The 24,256-nt window shown below is 46.1% G+C and overlaps 1 protein-coding gene across 1 annotated transcript; it reads left to right on the forward strand.

Moving 5' to 3' along the window:
* Positions 1-817: 817 nt before the first annotated feature.
* Positions 818-24,032, forward strand: gabra1 (gamma-aminobutyric acid type A receptor subunit alpha1; the record flags this gene model as incomplete). The annotated part of the gene is made up of 9 exons (XM_084449950.1): positions 818-900; positions 4,504-4,616; positions 5,607-5,674; positions 11,423-11,643; positions 12,425-12,507; positions 13,316-13,459; positions 15,349-15,501; positions 22,742-22,944; positions 23,712-24,032. The coding sequence occupies 9 exons, from the start codon at positions 818-820 to the stop codon at positions 24,030-24,032; spliced, it is 1,389 nt and encodes a 462-aa protein (XP_084306076.1).
* Between the last annotated feature and the right edge of the window lie 224 nt (positions 24,033-24,256).

Below are 24,256 nucleotides of genomic sequence, written 5' to 3' on the forward strand. Positions count from 1 at the left end.
AATGATGCAAAGCGGATCATTCCAAATGTGTGTAGTTTTTTTTGTTCCTTAAATATTATTTGTTTTATTGCGGTATTGGAGTCCCTTAATGGAGGTATAGGGTTATGGGTGAGATATGAAGGCTACAGATTTCGGAAAACTGGTAGCCTACAGTAGCCTAATGTGTGATGTGCTTTTACTACGCAATTATTTCTACGCGTGCACACCGTGAGCCATCGGGCCATATCCGAAATCTCTTTTTCAGCGGACAGACACGCCAGCCTCCAATGCATTTAACTCATGCTCGCTATTATGGTTTTTATATCATGGTTTTAAGGAATTTGCATGACACACGATAGAGCCCACTGAACTGAGAAATAGTGGGTAGCTGATGCCTTTAAACGACTGTGATTATGTGGGAGCTGTCATCTGATAGTGTTGTGACAGGACCACTTAGTTTGATTCATCACGTTTGTGTTGGCCGATCTTGTTAAGTTTGTGGTGTGGAATGCCAAACACCACCCGGCTCTGGGATCAAGTCCCACCTCATCATCAAAAAAGCTTTCAGCCTGATATGTAGCTATATTGTGGGCCTATATGAAAACGAGTATGCGATAATAATTAGTTGATACAGCAGTATCTTGGTTCAAGGAGGTTGGTTGTAGAGTTGTCTTGCCTCCATGCTCCAAGATTCTTCAGTGTGATGATAGTTTTTATCCATAGCTACCATTACATCATGTAATAAAGTGCTCAGTTTTTCTCTGGCCACCATTGTGTTGTCTGATGTTTCTGTCGTCTTTTCCACTCTTCCCCATTGACAGATCCTCCCTCTACAGCCATGTGTGGACGGAGAGGAGTGACAGCCTTGCTGTGTTTGTGGGCCTGCTTACTGTTTGCCAACGTGCTTGGGGCTGGCAAAAGGTAGGAATCATGGGCTACACACACACACACACACACACACACACACACACACACACACACACACTACATCCAAAGACACACAGTGAGGCCCTGCTTGGTCTTGCGCTAGCTTCAGGTCCTGTCCATGGCGAGGATTAGAAAACCATGTGGTTCCATGGACCTAGTTACAGAGGAGAGATCACACACATCCGTCTAGCGGAGCCTCTTCTCGGTTCTCAGTCAAGAGCTGAACCAGAAAAGAGTCTTAGATGTGGAGCTGCGCTGTCTTGTCACGCTGACGCTGCCCCCAGGGGTCCATCCTCAGCGAACAGCTGATTATCCAGCTGTGGGAGGTATGATTGTAATGATCACGTTTGGCCAGATGACCGTGATATTTTTATTTTATTTTTTTGCCTCTGGTGCGCCATGCTCTGCTCTGGGCCTACAGTAATTGGGGCACACTTCAGGACGCCATGCTGTAATTGCAGTGAGGTAATAAGGAGTGCAGGGGAGCTTAGGCGGTTTTGAACCAAAATAGCAATTACTGTGCCGCGCCTTGTTCTGCTTCATTGGTGTAGTGGGACAACATTGCATATTCAAAACGGCGAGTGGAGGAGACGTGTGCACGTTGTCACAGGCTTCCTGTCACTCATCTAGAGGAGGCATGGTTGACAGGTGACAATGGCCTGAGGGTAGTCCTATTGTAGAAAGCCACACTTCCGTGTGTCAGTAAGGCTCCTGGCTCCTGACCACCACCACCACAGACACACACACACACACACACACACACACACACACACACACACACACACACACACACACACACACACACACACACACACACACACACTCACACAGAGATAGGAAGACGGAATGAGAGCTGACAGCAATATGAACCCATGCACTGAGATGCGACGGTGAACATTTTTTAATCCCGAAGATTCGAACGGACAGACATCCGCTCGTACATCTCAACCATAATCCACTCCTCAGATTATCTTCAGGAAGTTTGACACAGACCGATTATATGAACAACAATCAGGGCTCAGATGAAGCCGCAATATGCCCAAACTACTGTGCACAGTGTACATAAATATGTGTCAAATAGTATGGATTCCCCTAATACCCTACAGACACAGCGCTCTGGAAGGAATGCAGATTGGTCTCGCTTTTCTTCAAAGCTAAATTATTTAACTAGGCGTACTGTTAGAGCCACATGACTGTTGAGTTGACAATGGTTATGTCCCTCCATTGGGATTGGTCTCCTGTGGTAACTGTCAGGCAGTCCCACCGTATGCCCAGCCTATGCCTCCGACCAGCATGCTGATCAAGTGTTTATCATTTCAGATGCAGTATTCATGACGCCGCCGCATTCAACGCACATCCAGCCAATTTAAGAATTTGCCATCAAAGGTTTATTTCGAGCTAGGCTATCCTCTTCGCTAAATCAGTAGAGGGACTAATATATGACTCCACTGTACTTCTGAAGGCATGTCCCCTGTCACCAGTAGTATAAATCCACCTGATTGCTAACTGCGGAAGTGACAATTTAAACTGCAGGGCAATTATCAATGAAGGATTTATAGTATCTATTTACCACCATGAGTCAAATGTGCTCCATTTGTGTTTTTGCAGTTAAATAATAATCTTCGAGAGGACATTCATACCGTAGATGCAGCTGCATATGTTGTTTTAAAGAGGTCTCATAATAATGAGATGCAGTAAGTGCAGTGTTGAGAGAGAGAGAGAGAGAGAGAGAGGGGGAGAGAGAGTGGGAGGGAGAGAGAGAGTGGGAGAGAGAGAGAGAGCTTCAGCCCCTATGGTCTTGCAGCACAGAGAGCACTGTTGCTGTTCAGATGACCTGTAGATGGTGATGGTGTATTATGTTTTATGAGGAAGTGGATCCAGCTCATAAACATGTGCATCTGCATCCTGCTCTCCCTCCACGCGCCCCCCCCTAACCACCACCACACCAACTCCCCCGCCGGTTACCAAATATACCCTCTGTCAAGTGCATTTTAATTATCAGTCACTTGAAGGGCTATCTCTGCTTCTTTTCTGTTGGAGAGAACGATAGAGCAAATTTATCAGCTGTGTTGTGACTCAAGGCTGGATCAAAATCTTTCGGTATTTTAGGTTTACTATGTTTGTTTCCAACCAAGCAGAACACAAATGTGTGTGTGTGTGTGTGTGTGTGTGTGTTTTTCCAGACTTGCATTACCCTGTGTGCGCACATGTACGTGGCCTTGGTCTAATGCTAAGCGAGATCCTCGCAGACGGAGATTATGGAACAAGCGGCATTATGACCATTTGTGAGATATCAGAATTCTTATTGTAATTGCTCATTACCATGTTTGGGACATTTCCCCTGGCTTAGCCTGTTCATATTGTCAGGGCAGTCTGGCAAGGCAGAGGTATTCTGGTGGACGTGCGGGTACGATAGCAGGGACACCATGCCTTCTTGACCCCCTTGAATTGTCCAAGAGATGTGTGAAGAATGCTATTATTTAGAGAACCGTTTAGCTGCTCACATTTAAAGCCATGTGATCTCCCCCCCCCCCCCCCCCTCGCCCCCCTCCATCTCTTTCTCTCACTCTCTATCTCTCTGTGTATCTGTCGGTGCCTCCCTTGCTTGCCTTGCTTCCCCGGTCTCTCCCCCCTCTCTTTCACTCTTATAAATCTCATTTCTCTCTGTCTCTGTCACTCCCTCTGTACCCCCCCCCCCTCCCGCCCATCTCTCTCACTAACTATTGTTTTCCCTCATTAGTGATTACCTCTATGTCCTCCACCCCCCCCCCCCCCTCCTTCGTAGGTCCATGATCACTAATCTCTATGACCTTTCCCTCTCCTTGGAGCGGCTCTGTGAGCGGAACTTGTTTCCAAACACTCCTGACTGTTTATTTAGACCGCAATCAAACCAGCTCCGTCTGCTATGGGGCTGTAGAAGGAAGATGATTGCACACAGGCGTACAATCTTTCATGAGATTTTCTTTTGATTATTGCGAAAATCCCCCCCCACGCACCGCACCCACCCCCTCCACACACACATACTCCTCACCGTCAACACCTTCTGTTGGTAAGATCCACATTTAAACAACATGATTAAATCAGTTTTACTGATGATGATCACTGTGTTGAAATATTAATGAGTAGAGATTTGCTGCTCCTTATAATCACTGGTTGGGAGTGTTACGGCTTTACTTCAAGCGTTTCGTTTCATGTTGCTCAAAGCGCACCTTCAATGAGGCCTCTGCTGTTAAAAGGCCATATTAAGGTATACATAATGCATTATGATGTGTGTACATTTCTACGCCCCGAGGAAGAAGTGTGTTTCACATGTTTACATGCCTTTGTAAATGCTGCCTCTTCCCGAGCTTCCTGAATGGCATCCATTCTCTGAATATTCATCTACAATGTGGCCCAGCTACTTTGTTGTTTTTTTGCTAGCTGTGTACAGTGCCAGTCCCAGTGTTGGTAGGCTACTGTACACACTGTATTGTAGTGGGCTTCACCTTCTCTGTCACATAGACAGGGTGCTTAGAACACATGAGCAGAGGCCTGACGTGCGCCGCTGTGCTGACAATGACGTTGATTGTGCTTCTCGTGTTGCTCTTCCTTCGTCAGCTCTGGACAGAATGGCATCTCCGACGAGCAGAAAGACAACACCACGGTGTTCACCAAGATCCTAGACAGCCTTCTGGATGGTTACGACAATCGCCTCAGACCAGGGTTGGGAGGTATGTGTGCTGCCGGCTGGCTCCCCGCAAACTCCCGGGAAAGGGAAGTAGAAAAACTCCCGGGAAAGGGAAGTAGAAGTGCAGCATAAGCTGGGTTAGACGCTGGGGAGCCGCAGTCTGAGGAGCTCCTCATCCAAAAAGAGCTCGCTAAGCGGGGAGAGGGTTCGCTGTGCATCATTACTCCATGATGAGAGCTTCCACAACACAGTCAGAGTCGATGGGTTGTATCCCCTCCCCCCCCCCCCTCCCCCGCCCTGCTCAGTGAAATAATTCAGAGTTTTAATTTTCAGATAGTCTCGAGCGTTCTCACATCTTGTTTTCCATAGGCTACCCCTGCACGCAAATGAGATGAACCTTCAAGCGAGCGATTCATCATTAGAGCAGGTTGCGTCCTCCGTCAAATGAAAGCGAGTCGCTGGGATTCCGACGTTTCATCTGATCCTTCTGAGCAATGAGGGTTATGTTTGCTTGGACCTCGAAATGCCTGTAGGCTGCTCCATTGTGGACTGAACCAAACGTCAATTAGATACTGTTTGTATTGGAGTGTGAGGGTAATCTCGCTGTGTGGAGGGACAAACATCAACCAGGCCGAGGATCAGACGGCAGCATCAGCCCAGTAGACAAAGGAGGGGAGTGAAAGACTGTTTACGATAGAGATATTTTATTGCAGTAATTTTCCACCTCAAAGTAGAAAGCTCCAAGATCTCTTTAGATCCATTTTAATGAAACCGAATTGAAGACTTACATTTTACGTTTCAGGATATGGATATTTTAAGAGTCTCAGGATTAAAGGTGCATACACTTAAACCGATAACTGAAGAAGCATTTATTGATGCTGAAATGAATATTGAGAAGGGTGCCATTTCGGTGTGGGTTTTATGGAAACGGTGGAATGATTAGATCAAAGGCCAGCTATGTTGGCTGGGATTAAGAGGTAGTTAACGAGGACCACTGATCAACACTAACTCTCCTCATTTCTTGGATCAACAGAGCGTGTAACTGAAGTCAAGACTGACATTTTCGTGACGAGTATTGGCCCCGTCTCGGACCACGACATGGTATGCCTCTCTCCTCCTCTCTCTAAATGTCACCGATTATTCCTCCTTGTTCTCTCCATAACCTACTTCCATGTGCTCTAAAAGGTAAACTGCATATTCATTTGATATACCACATTAATGTTCTACATATTGTGAATAAAATGTGATGTCCATGATGAGATATGGTCAGAGTTTGGTTCCATGGTTTGGTTCCTAGATAAACGCCATGTGTTGATGAATACATAATGGCTTTGTCAATGTTTACTGCATCTTGACTCAAGCCACCGGGCTGTGGTTCTAATCATATCTGATATTTTATAGATAGTGATTTCACATCAACACAATACACAAACATGATATGCAGTGTTAGGATCCAAATAATAAGCATTAGACTATTTCAAACTATGAGCAGATGTGAAGGCCTTGGTCAGAGGCCAAATAAAAAAGGATTCGGTTCAGGTAGCAATCGACTAACACATTATGTTTTATGTTTGCAAAAGTACCGCAGGAGATTGGCTATACATCTACATTAAATGAGAAGAAAGCAAATTTGCACTAAAGACATATAACAAACGAAAATAGAATAGGCTGGAGAGGCTGTGGTTTCGAATAGCAGATTGGCAATAACTGGTGAAATGGGTTTATAAGTGTTTGCCCTCTTGAACAGCTATGTTATAGGCTATTCAGAACTGTACTAGAGATGAATGGTCCACCTGGCTTCGTACACATAGACAATAGATATTATAGGACATTATATATATGAAATGACCCACTATTATCTCCAAATCTCTACTCAAGCTCTTGTCTATAATTGGCCTCTGTGTATTTGACATACTATACAGTAAGCAGGAGTTAATCACTTTCCTTGACATATGGGCCTGCACTTTTCTGCGTTGCTTTCAGCTAAGTCACGGAAATGGGCCAAAAAGGAAATGCTTCAATGTTTCCACGTCCAGTCCACTTGCATTACCTCCCAACTCTGTTACTGCTAACACTAATTACCTCACTGAGGGAAAAACAGGAACCACGTTCCAGTGGCTAACTCTCAGGCATTTGACAATCATTAAAAGCTGCTCACAGCCATGGGGATGAGTGTGTAGTAGGAAGATATATATTCCTAATTCTCTAGTATTTTGCCCAATTATAGTAGTCTAGATGGAAATAGGGGTCCACGCGCACCCCCCAGATTTGTTTATGCCACCTGATTGTTCTTTATCCTTAAAGTGTCTATTTTCAGAATCTGCCAGATAACAAGCTGAAATAATGTCCCAAAGGCTTCATTTTTAACCCTTTATTGCACCTAACCCAAACCCGAAAAATCTAAATATGATATAGAAAGTGTCATTACTTTTTAATATCATACAACATACAGAGACAACATACAGAGACAAAATAATAATATTTCCCCATACAATTCTGACCCCAGGAGTTTAATGGAATGGTTATTTTCGACATTTGACAACATATTGGCTCTATTTCTCGACCAAAACAGCAAAAAAAAAAGCCAAAAATGTGTGTATGACCAACTATCTTTTAATTTTCTAAAGCGCATAGGGTGCATTTTTTCACCACCTGTTATTTCTTTATCATTCGAGTGTCTATTTTAAGATTATATTGGGTACCAAGCTGAAATAATGTCCAAAATGTTTTATTTTTAACCATTTAGTCATCTAAATGGTTAAATGGTGTGATGGTAGTGAGATGGGTGGAGGGTGGTTTGATGGTAGTGACATGGGTGGAGGGTGGTGTGATGGTAGTGAGATGGGTGGAGGGTGGTTTGATGGTAGTGAGATGGGTGGAGGGTGGTGTGATGGTAGTGAGATGGGTGGAGGGTGGTTTGATGGTAGTGACATGGATGGAGTGGTTTGATGGTAGTGACATGGGTGGAGGGTGGTTTGATGGTAGTGACATGGATGGAGTGGTTTGATGGTAGTGAGATGGGTGGAGGGTGGTGTGATGGTAGTGAGATGTGTGGAGGGTGGTGTGATGTTAGTGAGATGGGTGGAGGGTGGTGTGATGGTAGTGAGATGGGTGGAGGGTGGTGTGATGGTAGTGAGATGGGTGGAGGGTGGTGTGATGGTAGTGAGATGGGTGGAGGGTGGTTTGATGGTAGTGACATGGATGGAGTGGTTTGATGGTAGTGACATGGGTGGAGGGTGGTGTGATGTTAGTGAGATGGGTGGAGGGTGGTGTGATGGTAGTGAGATGGGTGGAGGGTGGTGTGATGGTAGTGAGATGGGTGGAGGGTGGTGTGATGTTAGTGAGATGGGTGGAGTGGTTTGATGGTAGTGAGATGTGTGGAGGGTGGTGTGATGTTAGTGAGATGGGTGGAGGGTGGTGTGATGGTAGTGAGATGGGTGGAGGGTGGTGTGATGGTAGTGAGATGGGTGGAGGGTGGTGTGATGGTAGTGAGATGGGTGGAGGGTGGTTTGATGGTAGTGACATGGATGGAGTGGTTTGATGGTAGTGACATGGGTGGAGGGTGGTGTGATGTTAGTGAGATGGGTGGAGGGTGGTGTGATGGTAGTGAGATGGGTGGAGGGTGGTGTGATGGTAGTGAGATGGGTGGAGGGTGGTGTGATGTTAGTGAGATGGGTGGAGTGGTTTGATGGTAGTGAGATGGGTGGAGGGTGGTGTGATGGTAGTGAGATGGGTGGAGGGTGGTTTGATGGTAGTGACATGGGTGGAGGGTGGTGTGATGTTAGTGACATGGATGGAGTGGTTTGATGGTAGTGAGATGGGTGGAGGGTGGTTTGATGGTAGTGAGATGGGTGGAGGGTGGTGTGATGTTAGTGAGATGGGTGGAGTGATTTGATGGTAGTGAGATGGGTGGAGGGTGGTGTGATGTTAGTGAGATGGGTGGAGTGGTTTGATGGTAGTGAGATGGGTGGAGGGTGGTGTGATGTTAGTGAGATGGGTGGAGTGGTTTGATGGTAGTGAGATGGGTGGAGTGGTTTGATGGTAGTGAGATGGGTGGAGGGTGGTGTGATGTTAGTGAGATGGGTGGAGGGTGGTGTGATGGTAGTGAGATGGGTGGAGGGTGGTGTGATGGTAGTGAGATGGGTGGAGGGTGGTGTGATCTTAGTGAGATGGGTGGAGTGGTTTGATGGTAGTGAGATGGGTGGAGGGTGGTGTGATGGTAGTGAGATGGGTGGAGGGTGGTGTGATGGTAGTGAGATGGGTGGAGGGTGGTGTGATGTTAGTGAGATGGGTGGAGTGGTTTGATGGTAGTGAGATGGGTGGAGGGTGGTGTGATGGTAGTGAGAGGGGTGGAGGGTGGTGTGATGGTAGTGACATGGATGGAGTGGTTTGATGGTAGTGAGATGGGTGGAGGGTGGTGTGATGGTAGTGAGATGGGTGGAGGGTGGTGTGATGGTAGTGAGATGGGTGGAGGGTGGTGTGATGGTAGTGAGATGGGTGGAGGGTGGTGTGATGTTAGTGAGATGGGTGGAGTGGTTTGATGGTAGTGAGATGGGTGGAGGGTGGTGTGATGGTAGTGAGATGGGTGGAGGGTGGTTTGATGGTAGTGACATGGGTGGAGGGTGGTGTGATGTTAGTGACATGGATGGAGTGGTTTGATGGTAGTGAGATGGGTGGAGGGTGGTGTGATGTTAGTGAGATGGGTGGAGTGGTTTGATGGTAGTGAGATGGGTGGAGGGTGGTGTGATGTTAGTGAGATGGGTGGAGTGGTTTGATGGTAGTGAGATGGGTGGAGTGGTTTGATGGTAGTGAGATGGGTGGAGGGTGGTGTGATGTTAGTGAGATGGGTGGAGGGTGGTGTGATGGTAGTGAGATGGGTGGAGGGTGGTGTGATGGTAGTGAGATGGGTGGAGGGTGGTGTGATGGTAGTGAGATGGGTGGAGTGATTTGATGGTAGTGAGATGGGTGGAGGGTGGTGTGATCTTAGTGACATGGGTGGAGTGGTTTGATGGTAGTGAGATGGGTGGAGGGTGGTTTGATGGTAGTGAGATGGGTGGAGGGTGGTGTGATGTTAGTGAGATGGGTGGAGTGATTTGATGGTAGTGAGATGGGTGGAGGGTGGTGTGATGTTAGTGAGATGGGTGGAGTGGTTTGATGGTAGTGAGATGGGTGGAGGGTGGTGTGATGTTAGTGAGATGGGTGGAGTGGTTTGATGGTAGTGAGATGGGTGGAGTGGTTTGATGGTAGTGAGATGGGTGGAGGGTGGTGTGATGTTAGTGAGATGGGTGGAGGGTGGTGTGATGGTAGTGAGATGGGTGGAGGGTGGTGTGATGGTAGTGAGATGGGTGGAGGGTGGTGTGATCTTAGTGAGATGGGTGGAGTGGTTTGATGGTAGTGAGATGGGTGGAGGGTGGTGTGATGGTAGTGAGATGGGTGGAGGGTGGTGTGATGGTAGTGAGATGGGTGGAGGGTGGTGTGATGTTAGTGAGATGGGTGGAGTGGTTTGATGGTAGTGAGATGGGTGGAGGGTGGTGTGATGGTAGTGAGAGGGGTGGAGGGTGGTGTGATGGTAGTGACATGGATGGAGTGGTTTGATGGTAGTGAGATGGGTGGAGGGTGGTGTGATGGTAGTGAGATGGGTGGAGGGTGGTGTGATGTTAGTGAGATGGGTGGAGTGGTTTGATGGTAGTGAGATGGGTGGAGGGTGGTGTGATGGTAGTGAGATGGGTGGAGGGTGGTTTGATGGTAGTGACATGGGTGGAGGGTGGTGTGATGTTAGTGACATGGATGGAGTGGTTTGATGGTAGTGAGATGGGTGGAGGGTGGTGTGATGTTAGTGAGATGGGTGGAGTGGTTTGATGGTAGTGAGATGGGTGGAGGGTGGTGTGATGTTAGTGAGATGGGTGGAGTGGTTTGATGGTAGTGAGATGGGTGGAGTGGTTTGATGGTAGTGAGATGGGTGGAGGGTGGTGTGATGTTAGTGAGATGGGTGGAGGGTGGTGTGATGGTAGTGAGATGGGTGGAGGGTGGTGTGATGGTAGTGAGATGGGTGGAGGGTGGTGTGATGGTAGTGAGATGGGTGGAGTGATTTGATGGTAGTGAGATGGGTGGAGGGTGGTGTGATCTTAGTGACATGGGTGGAGTGGTTTGATGGTAGTGAGATGGGTGGAGGGTGGTGTGATGGTAGTGAGATGGGTGGAGTGGGACATTATTTCAGCTTGTTACCTGGCAGATTCTGAAAATAGACACTTTAAGGATAAAGAAAAATCAGGTGGCATAAAAAAATCCGGGGGGTGCACATGGACTCCTATTTCCATCTAGACTATAGAGCTTGTTCAGTCCCATGGGTAATTTACGGCTGAAACCGTGAATCATTTAACCGACGACTGGTGCAGACATATCTTTTTGGGGAGAAAAGTTGAGATGGAGACGACTCCAATTCACTTTGGTTCAATTCAGCAGAACTAACGTTAGCATAGTCAGAGTCACTGCCGTGAAAAGACAGCGACTAGCATGAACACCAGGCAGTGGCTAGCAGATGAAAGCTAAAGCAAAGTGAGGATGAGAAGGGAGGGAAAACACAAGAGGGGTGAAAAGATGGAGAGAGCAGTACTCAGCAGCATCACAAAGAGGCGTAGAAAACCTCCCTTGGCGCCTGACGTCTGCCTTGACCTCCCTCTCTCTCTCTCTCTCTCTCTCTCTCTCTCTCCCTCCTTCCCTCTCCCTCCTTCCCTCTCTCTCTCTTTCCCTCCCTCCCTCCCTCTCTCTCTCCCGCCCTCCCTCACTCACTCTCTGTCTCTCTCCCTCTCTCTCTCTCTCTCTCTCTCTCCCTTGCTCTCTCTCTCACAGGAGTACACCATTGACGTGTTCTTCCGGCAGAGCTGGGTAGACGAGAGGCTGAAGTTCAAAGGGCCCATGGCGGTCCTCCGCTTGAACAACCTGATGGCTAGTAAGATCTGGACGCCAGACACGTTCTTTCACAACGGCAAGAAGTCCGTGGCCCACAACATGACCATGCCCAACAAGCTGCTGCGCATCACCGAGGAGGGCACGCTGCTCTACACCATGAGGTACTGTCCACGAGAGACCAGCAGGAAACACCGAAGGGTGCACTTCACAGAAGAGTGTACCTCACTTTCCAATGCAGCACACTAATTCATTTTCTCTCATTTTACAATCTGAATTATTCTCTGGCAGTGATTAGGATCCGACGATCCGACCGACCTGTCCCACTCGGCAATTCGCCCATCTATTGTGTAGTTTTTCTACCGCCCTGCACTAGAAAATACTGTTGGATTCTACAGAGTGATTTATCAGTGAAGGGATTGGATATGGCATTTGGGAGAACTTAGATAAGGTGTGGAGCTGCAGTGCAAGGCCCCAGCTCTGGTAGGTGGAGAGGACTGGAGCCTTTTTTTGTTGCGTTTATTTACTTATTTATTTATTTTTACCGGGGAAGAAACGTTGTAAATAACGTCGGACACAAACATTAACCCTGGCAGCCCACCCCAGCCGCCCTAACGTGGGGGTGGGGGGGGGGGGGGGTTAAAGGGGACGGCTGTAAAGCATCCGTAGCATGTTTACCAGGAGATAAGGCGTGCAGGAGTCCATAACGCCGTCACGAGAGATGACGAATGGGCGGTGCGTCGGGGGTGAGCCGACGCTTTGTATTTCACCAAGCTGCCGGGAGGAACCCGACGCTCCCCCACGGACGCCCCACGCTGTTCACTTTGGCGAGGAGAAGCTGGGACGAGATCAGTCGCTTGCGTACCGCACCTCATCCCTCTCATCCCCCATCCCTCTCTCTCTCTGTCTCTCTCTCTCGCTCTCTCTCTCTGTCTCTCCTCCCAGACTGACGGTGAGGGCTGAGTGCCCCATGCACCTGGAGGACTTTCCTATGGACGCCCATGCTTGCCCACTGAAGTACGGCAGCTGTGAGTACTGCTACCTTACACATACACTACCCCCTCCACCCCCCTCTCTGTCTCTCTGTTACACACACACACACACACACACACACACACACACACACAACACACACACATACACAAACACACACACACACACACTCCTTCCCACCTCTTCCATCCGGCACCCTGGCACCAGTCACCTGATCGGAGCTGACACCTAGTAACAGATGTTCTCAGGGAGGACCGGCCCTCTCGGGTCCCCTCTAGCACCATCACCCCACCCACCCCCACCCCCTCTGGGTCCCTCTGGGCCTGCCAGCTCCACGCCAGGCTCACAGACCCGTGGTTGTCAGAGGCAACACTCCCTGTCATACTTCCAACGCGGCGTGCCAGCTGCTCTCTTCTGCCAGGGCCTCGGCTGACCCCGACTTATCCTTGAGAAGGTAGCAATAGAGAGAAAGAGAGAGGGAGAGAGAGAAAGAGAGAGAGAGAGAGAGAGAGAGAGGGCAGCGCACCGTGAACAAGAGACCAATGCCTCGTCCCTTTAATCCAAACATGGCTTCTTCATAATTCAGTGCTGATGAGGCTCCTCTCTCTCTCTCTCTCTCCTCTCTCTCTCTCTCTCTCTCCTCTCTCTCTCTCTCTTCTCTCTCTCTCTCTCTCTCTCTCTCCGCGCGGTGCAGTGTTGATCTGCCGCAGCGCTGAGGGAGAGTGCTGAGCTGCTGCGCAGCTCCATTCCGTCAGGCCGCCCCCGGGCCGGCGGTCTGTGAGAGGTGGGATTAAGAAGTCACTGTGCGGTTTGTTTCTCTCTGTCCCCGTCCGCCCCCTCCAGACGCTTACACACGGGCAGAGGTGGTGTACGTGTGGACGCGAGGGGCGGCCCATTCCGTGGTTGTGGCCGACGACGGCTCCCGGCTCAACCAGTACGACCTAATGGGCCAGAGCGTGGACTCCGGAGTCGTCCAGTCCAGCACAGGTGGGCTTGCAATCCTAAACGAACCCTTCGCACATTACACTAACAGCAGTGGCCCCTTTTGACCGTTTGAAATGCAGTGCGCTTCAGTCGACGCATTAGGCAAAGCCGGTGTGCTCGGGGTGTCTCCGGCTCATGTTTTCGTTGGTAAGCCGGCTCCCTGGCTGCATCACAGCTCCACACCTCAGCAGTACAGTAGCAGTTTGTAGGTTTGCTTGGAGAACATGTCCCAGATTTGTAATTTCCCTTGTGGGCATCTCTTTTTCTTCCTACCTTTTGGTCCATTGATGGGCAAAATTAGTGACAGCATGAAATGGGTGACCCTTTTAAGGTTGCTCCCAGCGGAAGCTCAATAATGCATGAGACGGCCGATTCCATACGTATGGGTCATTCTGAATGTCGATATCCACCTCGTTCAATTCCATATGTAAATGAAATTGAAATTGATTTATTAGAACAAACCCTATTCATTTTCTATGGCTATCGAATAAGCACCGATTGATTCCTCTTGAATGTCTCTGTTTAAAAAATAAAATATGCTATTTATTACAACGTAATTAATTTCCCTCACAGTCTCATCTACCTCCCTGTGTTATTGCACTGAATGCCTTAATCAATTGGGTTATTTTGGGTTATTGAGTTAGTTGATACATGATAGGCCATAGCCATATTGTACTAATGAATCTCAATAATAAACACTAGGTTCTTAACTAATGTGTAAACTACATGAGAGCAAACAGAGACAGATGCTCTCTTCCCGTACAATAGCTACCTGATGCCATTGCTGGGTATCACTTTACTATACAAATGTTAAATGAACTGCACTTTTCCACCTTAGCGGCACTCAAAGCGCTTTACAATGGCCTCTCATTCGCCCATTCACACACACACTCACACACCAATGGCGGTAGCTGCCATGCAAGGTGCTAACCTGCTCATTGGGAGCAATTTGGGGTTAGGTATCTTGCTCAAGGACACTTCGACATGTGGACAGTTAGAGCTGGGATTCGAACCACTGACCAACTCTCTACCAACTGAGCTACAGCCGCCCAATACAATACACACTGAATATCACAATACCAGCAATGCACTGAAAGAGACTGAGCACTTTTAATATCCAATATTATCATATCCCAAACAATAACTGTTTCTATCCCAATTCGCCTTATTCACCTCAGGTCAGTCTGACGTAATTGGTGGTGCGGATGCGGAAGTGCCCGTTGACTTCAATGTTAAAAGTTCACTGTAAAAACACCACTTCAAGAACCAAAATAGTCAACATAACAGGCTGAATACACTATCGGGGATACAAACTCATCATTACCAGACTCTGATTGTTTTTCACTGCCGTTGTTTTTGCGTTTGGAAATACATGTGAGTGAATGCAACTATGGCTCATTCGCCTCCATGTTTTTCCAAACGCGAAAACAACGGCAGAATTGAAGTGGTGTTTTTACAGTGAACTTTTAACATTGAAGTCAACGGGCACTTCCGCATCCGCACCCCCAATTACGTCAGACTGACCAATATGGCTGGCAGGTGAATAAGGTGAATAGGATGTTTATTTCAGTTTGGAGAATGAAAATATATTTTCTCTATCACAACGAGTTGATCTGTCAGCTATTTCAAAGGAAGATAAGATGTGATATTAAGTCTTTATGCTGGTGGAAAAGGCTTTCTCCTGACTGCACCCAGCCTCATCTAATGCACCTTTTGTAATATCTTGACATATATACAATAAAATGCTTTGCTTTATTGTTCTACGGTCTTCTGGGAGCATAACATCAATATTGCAAAAAAAACTAGTTTGTAAATGTCAAAGGTCATGACCCCCCCCCCTCTTCAAATCTCTGCTCCCCCCCCCCCCCCCCCTTCCCCTCTACCGGCCACAGGCGAATACGTCGTCATGACGACACACTTCCACCTGAAGAGGAAGATCGGTTACTTTGTGATCCAGACGTACCTGCCCTGTATCATGACTGTCATCCTGTCCCAGGTGTCTTTCTGGCTCAACAGAGAGTCTGTTCCTGCCAGGACCGTGTTTGGTGAGTTCCCCTCCCCTGCTCTCCACACTCCTAACCTGCTGCCAGCTACTGGACTTTACACACCAACAATATAACATTCGCCAACTTTTACAGCTGAACGGCGGTTCACAAAAACAGTAGCGCGCCCTTAGCTTCCATTTAGAGTGTGAATGCTGTAGTTAGCTCGGGGTAGCTACTACTGCACATGAGTTATTTAATCAGCTGAGGCTGCAGTGGAATTGAGAGTTCCGGGCTGGTTATTATGAGAGTCATTTTGCATAATGTTAGATGATTGTGCGTGTGTATGTGTGTGTGTGTGTGTGCGCGTGCGTACACCTTGAGATCTCTCGTTCAACGATGTCCCAAAGGGAAAGCTTTTGCTCATCTGCAGCATGCTTTTTAGCAAAACCTTTGCTTGGCTGTCCTTGGTTTACCTCTCCTCCAGTATCTCTCCCTATCTCTCTCTCTCTCTCTACCTCTCTTTCTACCTCTCTGTCTCTCTCTCTGTCTCTCTCTCTCTCTGCATCGTGTCAGTTGCTCCCTTGGCCGGGTGTCTAAAGGGTGCTTCCCCACACACACTAGCACAGCGACGGCACTCGGGGAGGGGGGGGGGGGGGGGGGGGCAGCAGGTTTTCCGGTGACATCCTTCAGCAGGTTCTTCTGCAGTGCCGTAGTCTCGTACCTGCGCCTCGCATCACGTGCAGCAGGGATAGGAGGATGACCTAGATGCACACGCCAGTCTGGGGCGCGCCTGGCCCACTTCTCATTTACTGTGGCGTAATCCCGCCCCTGCATGTACAGGCACGCAGTGCGCATCACAAACATTACTCTTACTCACCGGGTGGTGCGCACCATTTCCGAGAGGGGCTGATCGTGTGTGCTCTAGTAAGACGCCAGGTCGATATGATTGAGAGTAGACCATGTGATGCGACAGCAGAGAGCGCCATGCTGGATGTTTTATGGTGAGATCAATCTTTGGCGGATGGGCAGAGGCAGGTGTTTTTATAGTGCCATGCCATTCTAAAGGATTGTGTCTCTTTAAAAATAGTATACAGTTTCCCAGTTGTTCATTCTGCATGTCAGTCCTGGTGTTTATTTGCATCCATTTTGCCAGATACAGTATTCAGAACATTTGACATTCAATTCAATCTGCTCTTGTACCCATTGATACATACTGTGTGAGCGAGAACGATTCCAACAACAGAAGGTAATCTCTGGTGCAATGGTCCAAATCTGAGGTTGGTGTCTTATTAAAGCAAGCAAACACTGGCCAAACCCAACACAGCCCCCACGCCCCCAGATAAATAGCCAATTTAAAAATGCGGTAGTGAGTGCAGTTATCTATTTGTCATAGAGATATTAAAGAAGTGATACATTTTGAGGCAGATCATTGTAGTGGAAAGCTATTTGCAATTTATTTATGTATTGGCCAAATAAAAGAGATAATGATGTAGATTAAGGTGATGTGTGAATTCACATTTTCTATTATATTTCATTTTGTAGTTAATGCCCTGGTGTTTTCTCTTTCTAATGTCCCTATCAGCCATCAGGAGATGATCTCTTTCTTCACTGCTCTTAAAAAGATTCACAGGGTATATGCTGGCTGCACCAAGCTGCTCTTTGATGTATCTGCTGATTAAAGACGCAATGAAATCGAAAATGTACTTTTTTCAATTATAGATCACATCCTTGGTCATATTGTGTACCTATCTAACAATATATGCCAATTTTTCTTCTAAATTTCCATTTCTTTGTAGTCTTATATCAAATCCTCCTGATTTTTTTCTTCCTGTTAAACAAAATGTTAAATGCTTACGTCAGCAATGCAAGAGCAAGGTCAACCAATAATCCCACAACATCCACCCATCAGTCAACGCTGTCTATCAAATCTGTCTAAAGTTGTTATAACCCACCAACTTGTCAACGTTCCAGTCTCCTCTAAACGTTATGTCCCGCCCCTATAGCCTGTTTGAGTCAGTGTCAGTGTGTGTGTGTGTGTATGTGTGCGTGTAGGTCAGTGTTGGGCTCGTTACTCAAAAAATGTAATATATTACTTATTACTCATTACCCTTTTTAAAAGTAATATCGTTACTTTACTTATTACTCCCAGCCAAAAGTAACTAGTTACTTATGTAATATATTACTTTCCATATTGACTACCTTTTGCAGCGTGCTCATCACGGTCCGGTTCTCTTTCCACCAACTTCATGTTGCTGTGTTGGCGTAGCAAATGTTTCAGGAGATTTGAGGTGGTGTTTCTGGCACAAGAAAGAGTCTTAGTAGAACTTACACACAGTTTACACTTGACAACATTCTTGTTGTCTTTCAGTTCCAGGAAATCGAAATAGTGTGCGTATTTCCAGCCATGGAATGTTAACGTCGTCATGTTCAAATAGCTACGCTCGCTCGCTGCTTGCCTGGTAATGTGACGGGACGTGATATGAGCGGAACGTTCTTCAATCTGAAATCAAAACTTTATTTCACCCTTTGTAAAACGAAAATAAATAAACAGAGCAGGCCTATGACAAAAGTAATGCAGTAGCGAGCTTTCTGGGGGCAAGTAACTGTAATATTATTACTGAAATGTGATTAGTAACTCGCTACACCCCTCGTTACTGGAAAAAGTAATATTATTACTGTAGCGCGTTACTAGTAACGCGTTACTGCCCAACACTGGTGTAGGTCCATGTGAGCGGTGTGTGCTTGTCTTTGTGTGTGTGTGTGTGTGTGTGTGTGTGTGTGTGTGTGTGTGTGTGTGTGTGTGTGTGTGTGGGTGTGTGTGCATGTGTGCATGCGTGTGTGTGCACGTGAATGTGTGCGTGAGTGGAGGCACTGGAACTCATCTGGTCTGATGCGCGGCACTGGCTGTCCAGATGGGGCTCTAGCGATTGACAGGACCCAGAATAAAGCAGTAGCCTTAAGGTTGATAAAGCACAGTGGCTTTCTCTGATAGGGGAATGACAAGGACCACTCCACCCCTGGGAGAACTACAGTAGATAGATGAATGGGACAGGTCGACTGGCCTTCATTTATTTGTGCAAACCCAATAGATGGCATGGAAATAAGCCCACTCCATGTACAGTACATCATGTGGCAACGTGCTGTGTTTCAAGTAAAAATGTTACTGTAGTTCACAGTTGAACAGCGCATTGATATATCTACAGTAGAATCTATCTTCCTGTAACTATGACTGAGTGCTACTGTAGTATCATCTTGTGACTGATCTTTAGTATTCCTGTGAAACAAATCTGTCTCTTTGTCTGCGTCAACCTATGTGGTATAGTGCCTTCACCCCACCTTGTCATTCATCACCCCACATCTCTAATTTAATTTTTGCCTTGTGCTTCTCACACCATCTCTCTTTATCCCGACATGTTTTCACTTCTGTTGCTTCTGTGTGCAGAGGCAAACCTTGTTAAAAGATATGTATCATCTAAATCTACTGTCAGTGCTAGTGCACACATCGCTTAATTGAGTGGAGGGGTTCCCAACAACTGAGTTATACCAATATTATTCCATTTATAACTTTCCAGTTGGGTGACTCTGTTCATTAACAGGCTTCAAACTCCTGGGAGTCTATTAGTCCAACTTGTCAGACTGAGTCATTTAAGACCAGTGCCAGAACCATGTAAGCCTATTAATGAATCCCTACTGTTCCAGATGATTCTAAATAGACTCAGTAACAGCGTAACAGTTCTAAAAGTAAACAGTCTGAAATTGTTCCTTCCTTTCAAATTTTTATTCACAAGCCATCCTGACTTTTTAGCACAAAAGAAAAGCTTAATCGAAGAGTTTGATAATCCTTTTGAGTAGAGACACATCAATTGCTTAAAACTGCTTTAGGGATATTTTTGATTTTCTTTTTTGAAGCCTGTGGCTCTTAATGTTTAGTTGGGTAGCATTTGTTTCAATGGAGAAAAAAGATCCCAGCTACAGGTAACTCGACAATGGGGATGCTTAGAATGTTGAGTTCAAATCAACGTTACACAAATTTGGATTTGTAGATACTGAAAGCTATGTAGACTGAAATTTATACAAAAGTAAAAAAAACATTAAAAAAAACATACTATAGCAGGTTTAGCTCTTTGTGAAATATCCAGCATGCAAGCGTATGCAAGCATAGCCGAAATGGCTGTACACATATGAAAAACCTTTCTTTTTCTTTTTGGAGCATAACTACTGGACTATTTAACACCAAATCATATTTCCTTATTTATCTAATCTCAGTAGACAATAAGAATCAATTCTATAGCAGAATAGTTTCCATGGCAATCCAGCTCAGTGTCCTCAGTTACACAGTAGTTCCTTCAGGATACTTCAGAGGAGAGAGTGTGAGGAAGCAGCTGCCCCTGACCGGCCCCCGTTCACAACGGACCCAACCCTCCCCCGCTCCCTCCCAAACCCGCTCCTCCCTCCTCCTCTTTCCTTCCCACCGCGCCATGGATCTTCTCTGGAGCAGGAGCTGTGGTTGGCGTGTGTCTCCCCCTCAGGCTAGGAACTCAAGCCGAGCTCCTAACAAAATGGTGGTGCGTAGGGGACCTCAGCCCCTGATCACCCTGGGCAAATCACATAGTATGGAAATTCTGCCAGTTCCACTAGCGATCAGGCTGATGTCGCTGCATGTTTAAAGCAACATTATGGGGCTTATCTACTATTTCCTTTTAGGCAACACTAGGAACGTATCCTGTCTGTGTCTGCCTTGGTGGAGAGTGAAGGGAGCAGCCTAAGGGAGATAAGGGGAGTGATTCACCACACATCACTAGAGTAATAACTTCCAGTGCTCAGAGATCAAACTTAGACTGGCTCACTGCCAGACAATTTCGCAGCTATTACATGATGTGTGCGTGTCATTTGATATCGATCATAATTTCCCTACATTGATTGATTGATTTGGATAGTAAAAGGTAATGAGATTTTAGCACACACCAGAGACATCAACAGCACAAACAATTCATTATAAATATACTAAAATAACCGATGCTCAATTGCCCTTTTAATGAGTCAATATTTACCGGTTGAATGTCAGCATAATGTATAGTGGACACTGAGTATGAGCTGATACGGACGGGTATTGACTAGCAAAAAGGACTGGTTTCAAACTTTCCATCACGTGAGGTATGTCCATCAAATGGATTCCTAATAAGTCATTCCTGAGATCGATGTAAATGAGTTTCAGAGATACAAGTGAGAGTGGGAGTTGGGTTGCAAGTTGCATTGCTTGCTCATGCTTCATTCAGGAGCTGCTTCTCAGATCTGTCCCTTGGAACTTCTCGGTAGAGCTTTCCTGTGTAAGCCGCCAGGCTGTTTTTGTTTAGTCTTGTAAACATCTGCAGCAGTCCGCCTGGATGGGCAATTCACCGTCAGACCTCCTGTTTCCTCTCCCAGAGCACACCCAGCCCTCTCAGCTCCAGCATCTCAGCACAACGCCATTTTGGATCACCTGAAACTGAGCCCTGAAAATGTGTATAGATAAAGTATATACATGTAGGCCTAATAAAAACATGATAAAACTACTTTGTTGCACTCAAAACCGAGCGCACATTTGATGGGGGAGACACCTGATTCAAATGGCTTAATCTAGCCTTTTTTTTCTTTTTTTGATACATGTTGACTAATTATAGTTTTGGTAGAGGGTGAGATCATGGTTTCGTAAATGTAGCCTCATCTGACTGGCTAATAATAAAACATTTTCTATAAACTAACTGTATATACACTGACTGCACTATTTTTTGTATATTGTTCTTTTTCTTAGCTTATCCTCTTTTTTTTTGCACTAGCATTTTGTACCTGCTCTTTGCACTGTCCTGTCTCTGCACTGCACCCTATCCAATGTTGCCTCCATGTTACTGTATGCACTACGACCGAAAGCAAATTCCTAGTACGTTGAAAAACTGCATGGCGATACACTAATTCTGTTTCTGATCTTTTCATCAAGGTAAGCCAATGGCTCCAGGCTTACCCTGGCTTTTCCACAGACTTAACATGGCGTAGCTTATTTTCACGAGGCCAAACAGAGATGGCTGTAGATTGTGAGAAGAATAGAAGACTATTGACATAATATCATGCAGTTAGGTCAGAAAACACAGTCTGAAACTAAGGAATTCATTAAACATTTTCTTGGTATTTTCTGGGGTAAGCCAGGCTTACCCTGGTGTAGGGGAGGACCCACCACTGCTTGTCATCCTTCTTGTTCTTAGAAGGCTTTACTGATGATGACTGGGAGGCACAGTCAGTTCACTTACACTGGACATACAGTATGTACCCATTATAAGTCGCTTTGGATAAAAGTGTCTGCTAAATTAATAAATGTAAATATAAAATGTGTGCATGCCGCCATCTGTGTCCCCTTGTCCTTGGCATAGCCTACTGTACACTGTACACCCATACTAAGCCAGCCCAATTAATATCAATATTCAGTTGTAGCCAGGACTGACTGACTATTGAGCACTCTGTTTATAAATATACATGTTAATAATATGTATGAATACTTTATGAATTGTACATCAATGGTTTTTAAATGTCCCCATGTATTATTCTCTGAGACCACTTCCATAACCATTTCATTAGACATACAAAATTGAGTGTTCAGGCACAGCGGTAATAAAGGTAACTGACATGTTTCAAAGCTATTAGCCAACATGAATTATGTGTCTTCACCTGCACATGTGGGACTTTGTATTTCTCTGTGGGATTGTGCCTCGTTCATGTAGTGTATGAAGTTGGAATCCGGGACACATTGGAGAAGCTGGCAAGCTTTGCTGTAGCTATAATCAAAATTGAATGCCCAATGTAGCTTATGCTTCTTCCATTTAAGCAATTTTACCCAGTCACCAACTGTGCTGGTAGTGATTCCGTGGTACACAACTGGACTGTGCTCAACTCTTTGTGGAACATCCCCATTTTGGAAATGTCCAGAATGCATAGATTAGACTGGACAGAGTGGAGAGTTGTAGTACGTGTTCATATGCTGTGTTAAAGCTCAAACACAGCAAATAGATTATCCAGTCCAGATATCGTTTTTCCTATTAGCACTTCCAGTACTTTATTTCCACTGAGCGTTTGGGGAAATGAAGTGGAAATTGTAAGTAATTCAACACTGGTTACTACCAATTACAAAGCTATTGGGTGCTTGTGTCTAGTTAATCACTACCACAAGTGACACATGGGAAACTCCTATTATTGTGTGCTTGGGTGACCATTTTAGGATGTAATTATTATTATCAGGAATGCTTACCTTTTCTGTCTTCCTTTATCCCCACAGGAGTGACCACTGTGCTGACCATGACCACCCTCAGTATCAGCGCTAGGAACTCGCTGCCCAAGGTGGCCTATGCCACAGCCATGGACTGGTTCATTGCAGTTTGCTATGCCTTTGTGTTCTCCGCCCTCATCGAGTTCGCTACAGTCAACTACTTCACCAAGAGGGGCTATGCCTGGGATGGCAAAAGTGTGGTGCCAGAGAAGGTATGTCCTCTCTCCCATTAAATATGGCTAATACTACCCCTTGAATACATATGAATGTAGTCATTAGGAAGCAGAGTATTCTCCCTGACACCAGGACAGTAAGCTCTATTTGAGGCAAAACTGAGAGGGTTCATCCGATGTCTCCAGCTCATCTCAGAGCAAATGAGATTCATGGGACATGACATGAACATTAATAGTTTAGTGTTCCTCCAGAGCTTTCTGGTCTGGGCCGTCTCATTGCACGGTGCAGTTAGCAGCATACTGTATCACCTTGTTGCCTCACACTCTTCTCTAAAACATAGAGACTAATAATATACTGTAATACTCCTTGATGGGCCCATGTCTGTATTTTAGCTACTGTATGAACTGTATTTAAAGGAAGAACTGTATTTGTCCTTTACTGTTATTTACCGTTTCTGTTACCTACCAATAGTCAACTGCTAGGAAACCAGTTAATTAGGGGCGACTATAGCTCAGGAGGTAGATTCGATTAGATTCGGAGGTAGATTCGGAGGTGTTTCAATTCTTGGCTCCTCCTGTCCAGATGTCGAAGTGTCCTTGGGCAAGACACTGAACCCCAAATGGCTCCCAATGAGCAGGCTAGCACCTTGCATGGCAGCTTGCCGCCAGTGTATGTGTATGACAGGCCATTGCAAAGTGCTTTGTTAGTTAAATAGAAAGATGCTATATAGGTACAGTCCATTTACCATTTTCTATGTTTATTTGTGGTCATCCGCTAACCTCACAGCACTCTGTCCTCCACACAGCAAAAGAAGAAGAAGGAGTCTCTCCTGAAAAAGAACAACACCACAGCTTACCCTGCCGCCACTGCTACAGCCTTTGCCCCAAACATTGCCAGAGACCCTGGTTTGGCCACCATTGCCAAAAGCGCCCCTCCTCCCCCCACCGAGCCAAAGGAGGAGCCAAAGCCAAAACCGCCAGAGGCCAAGAAGACCTTCAACAGCGTCAGCAAGATCGACAGGATCGCCAGAATAGCCTTCCCTCTGCTCTTCGGAACCTTTAACCTGGTCTACTGGGCAACCTACTTGAATAAAAAGCCCAAATTGCAGGGGATGAACCCCCACTAATCCCCATCCTGGTCTTTTTCTTCTTCCCAAATGTTTATTTTCAGAAAACATGGTGTCCATACTGGTCAAACTCCCAGTTGCCACATTGCTTCAATGTCATATAACTTCTAAGATATAACACGAAAAGAAAAAAAAAGTCTGAGCAATGTGGTGACTTTTGAACGGGAATTGTTTGGGTGTGGGATTTATGCTACTATGAAAATATGCTATAATAAATATATACG

Source organism: Borostomias antarcticus, assembly GCF_949987555.1.
Source record: "Borostomias antarcticus genome assembly, chromosome: 15".
In the NCBI taxonomy this organism is placed as follows: domain Eukaryota; kingdom Metazoa; phylum Chordata; class Actinopteri; order Stomiiformes; family Stomiidae; genus Borostomias; species Borostomias antarcticus.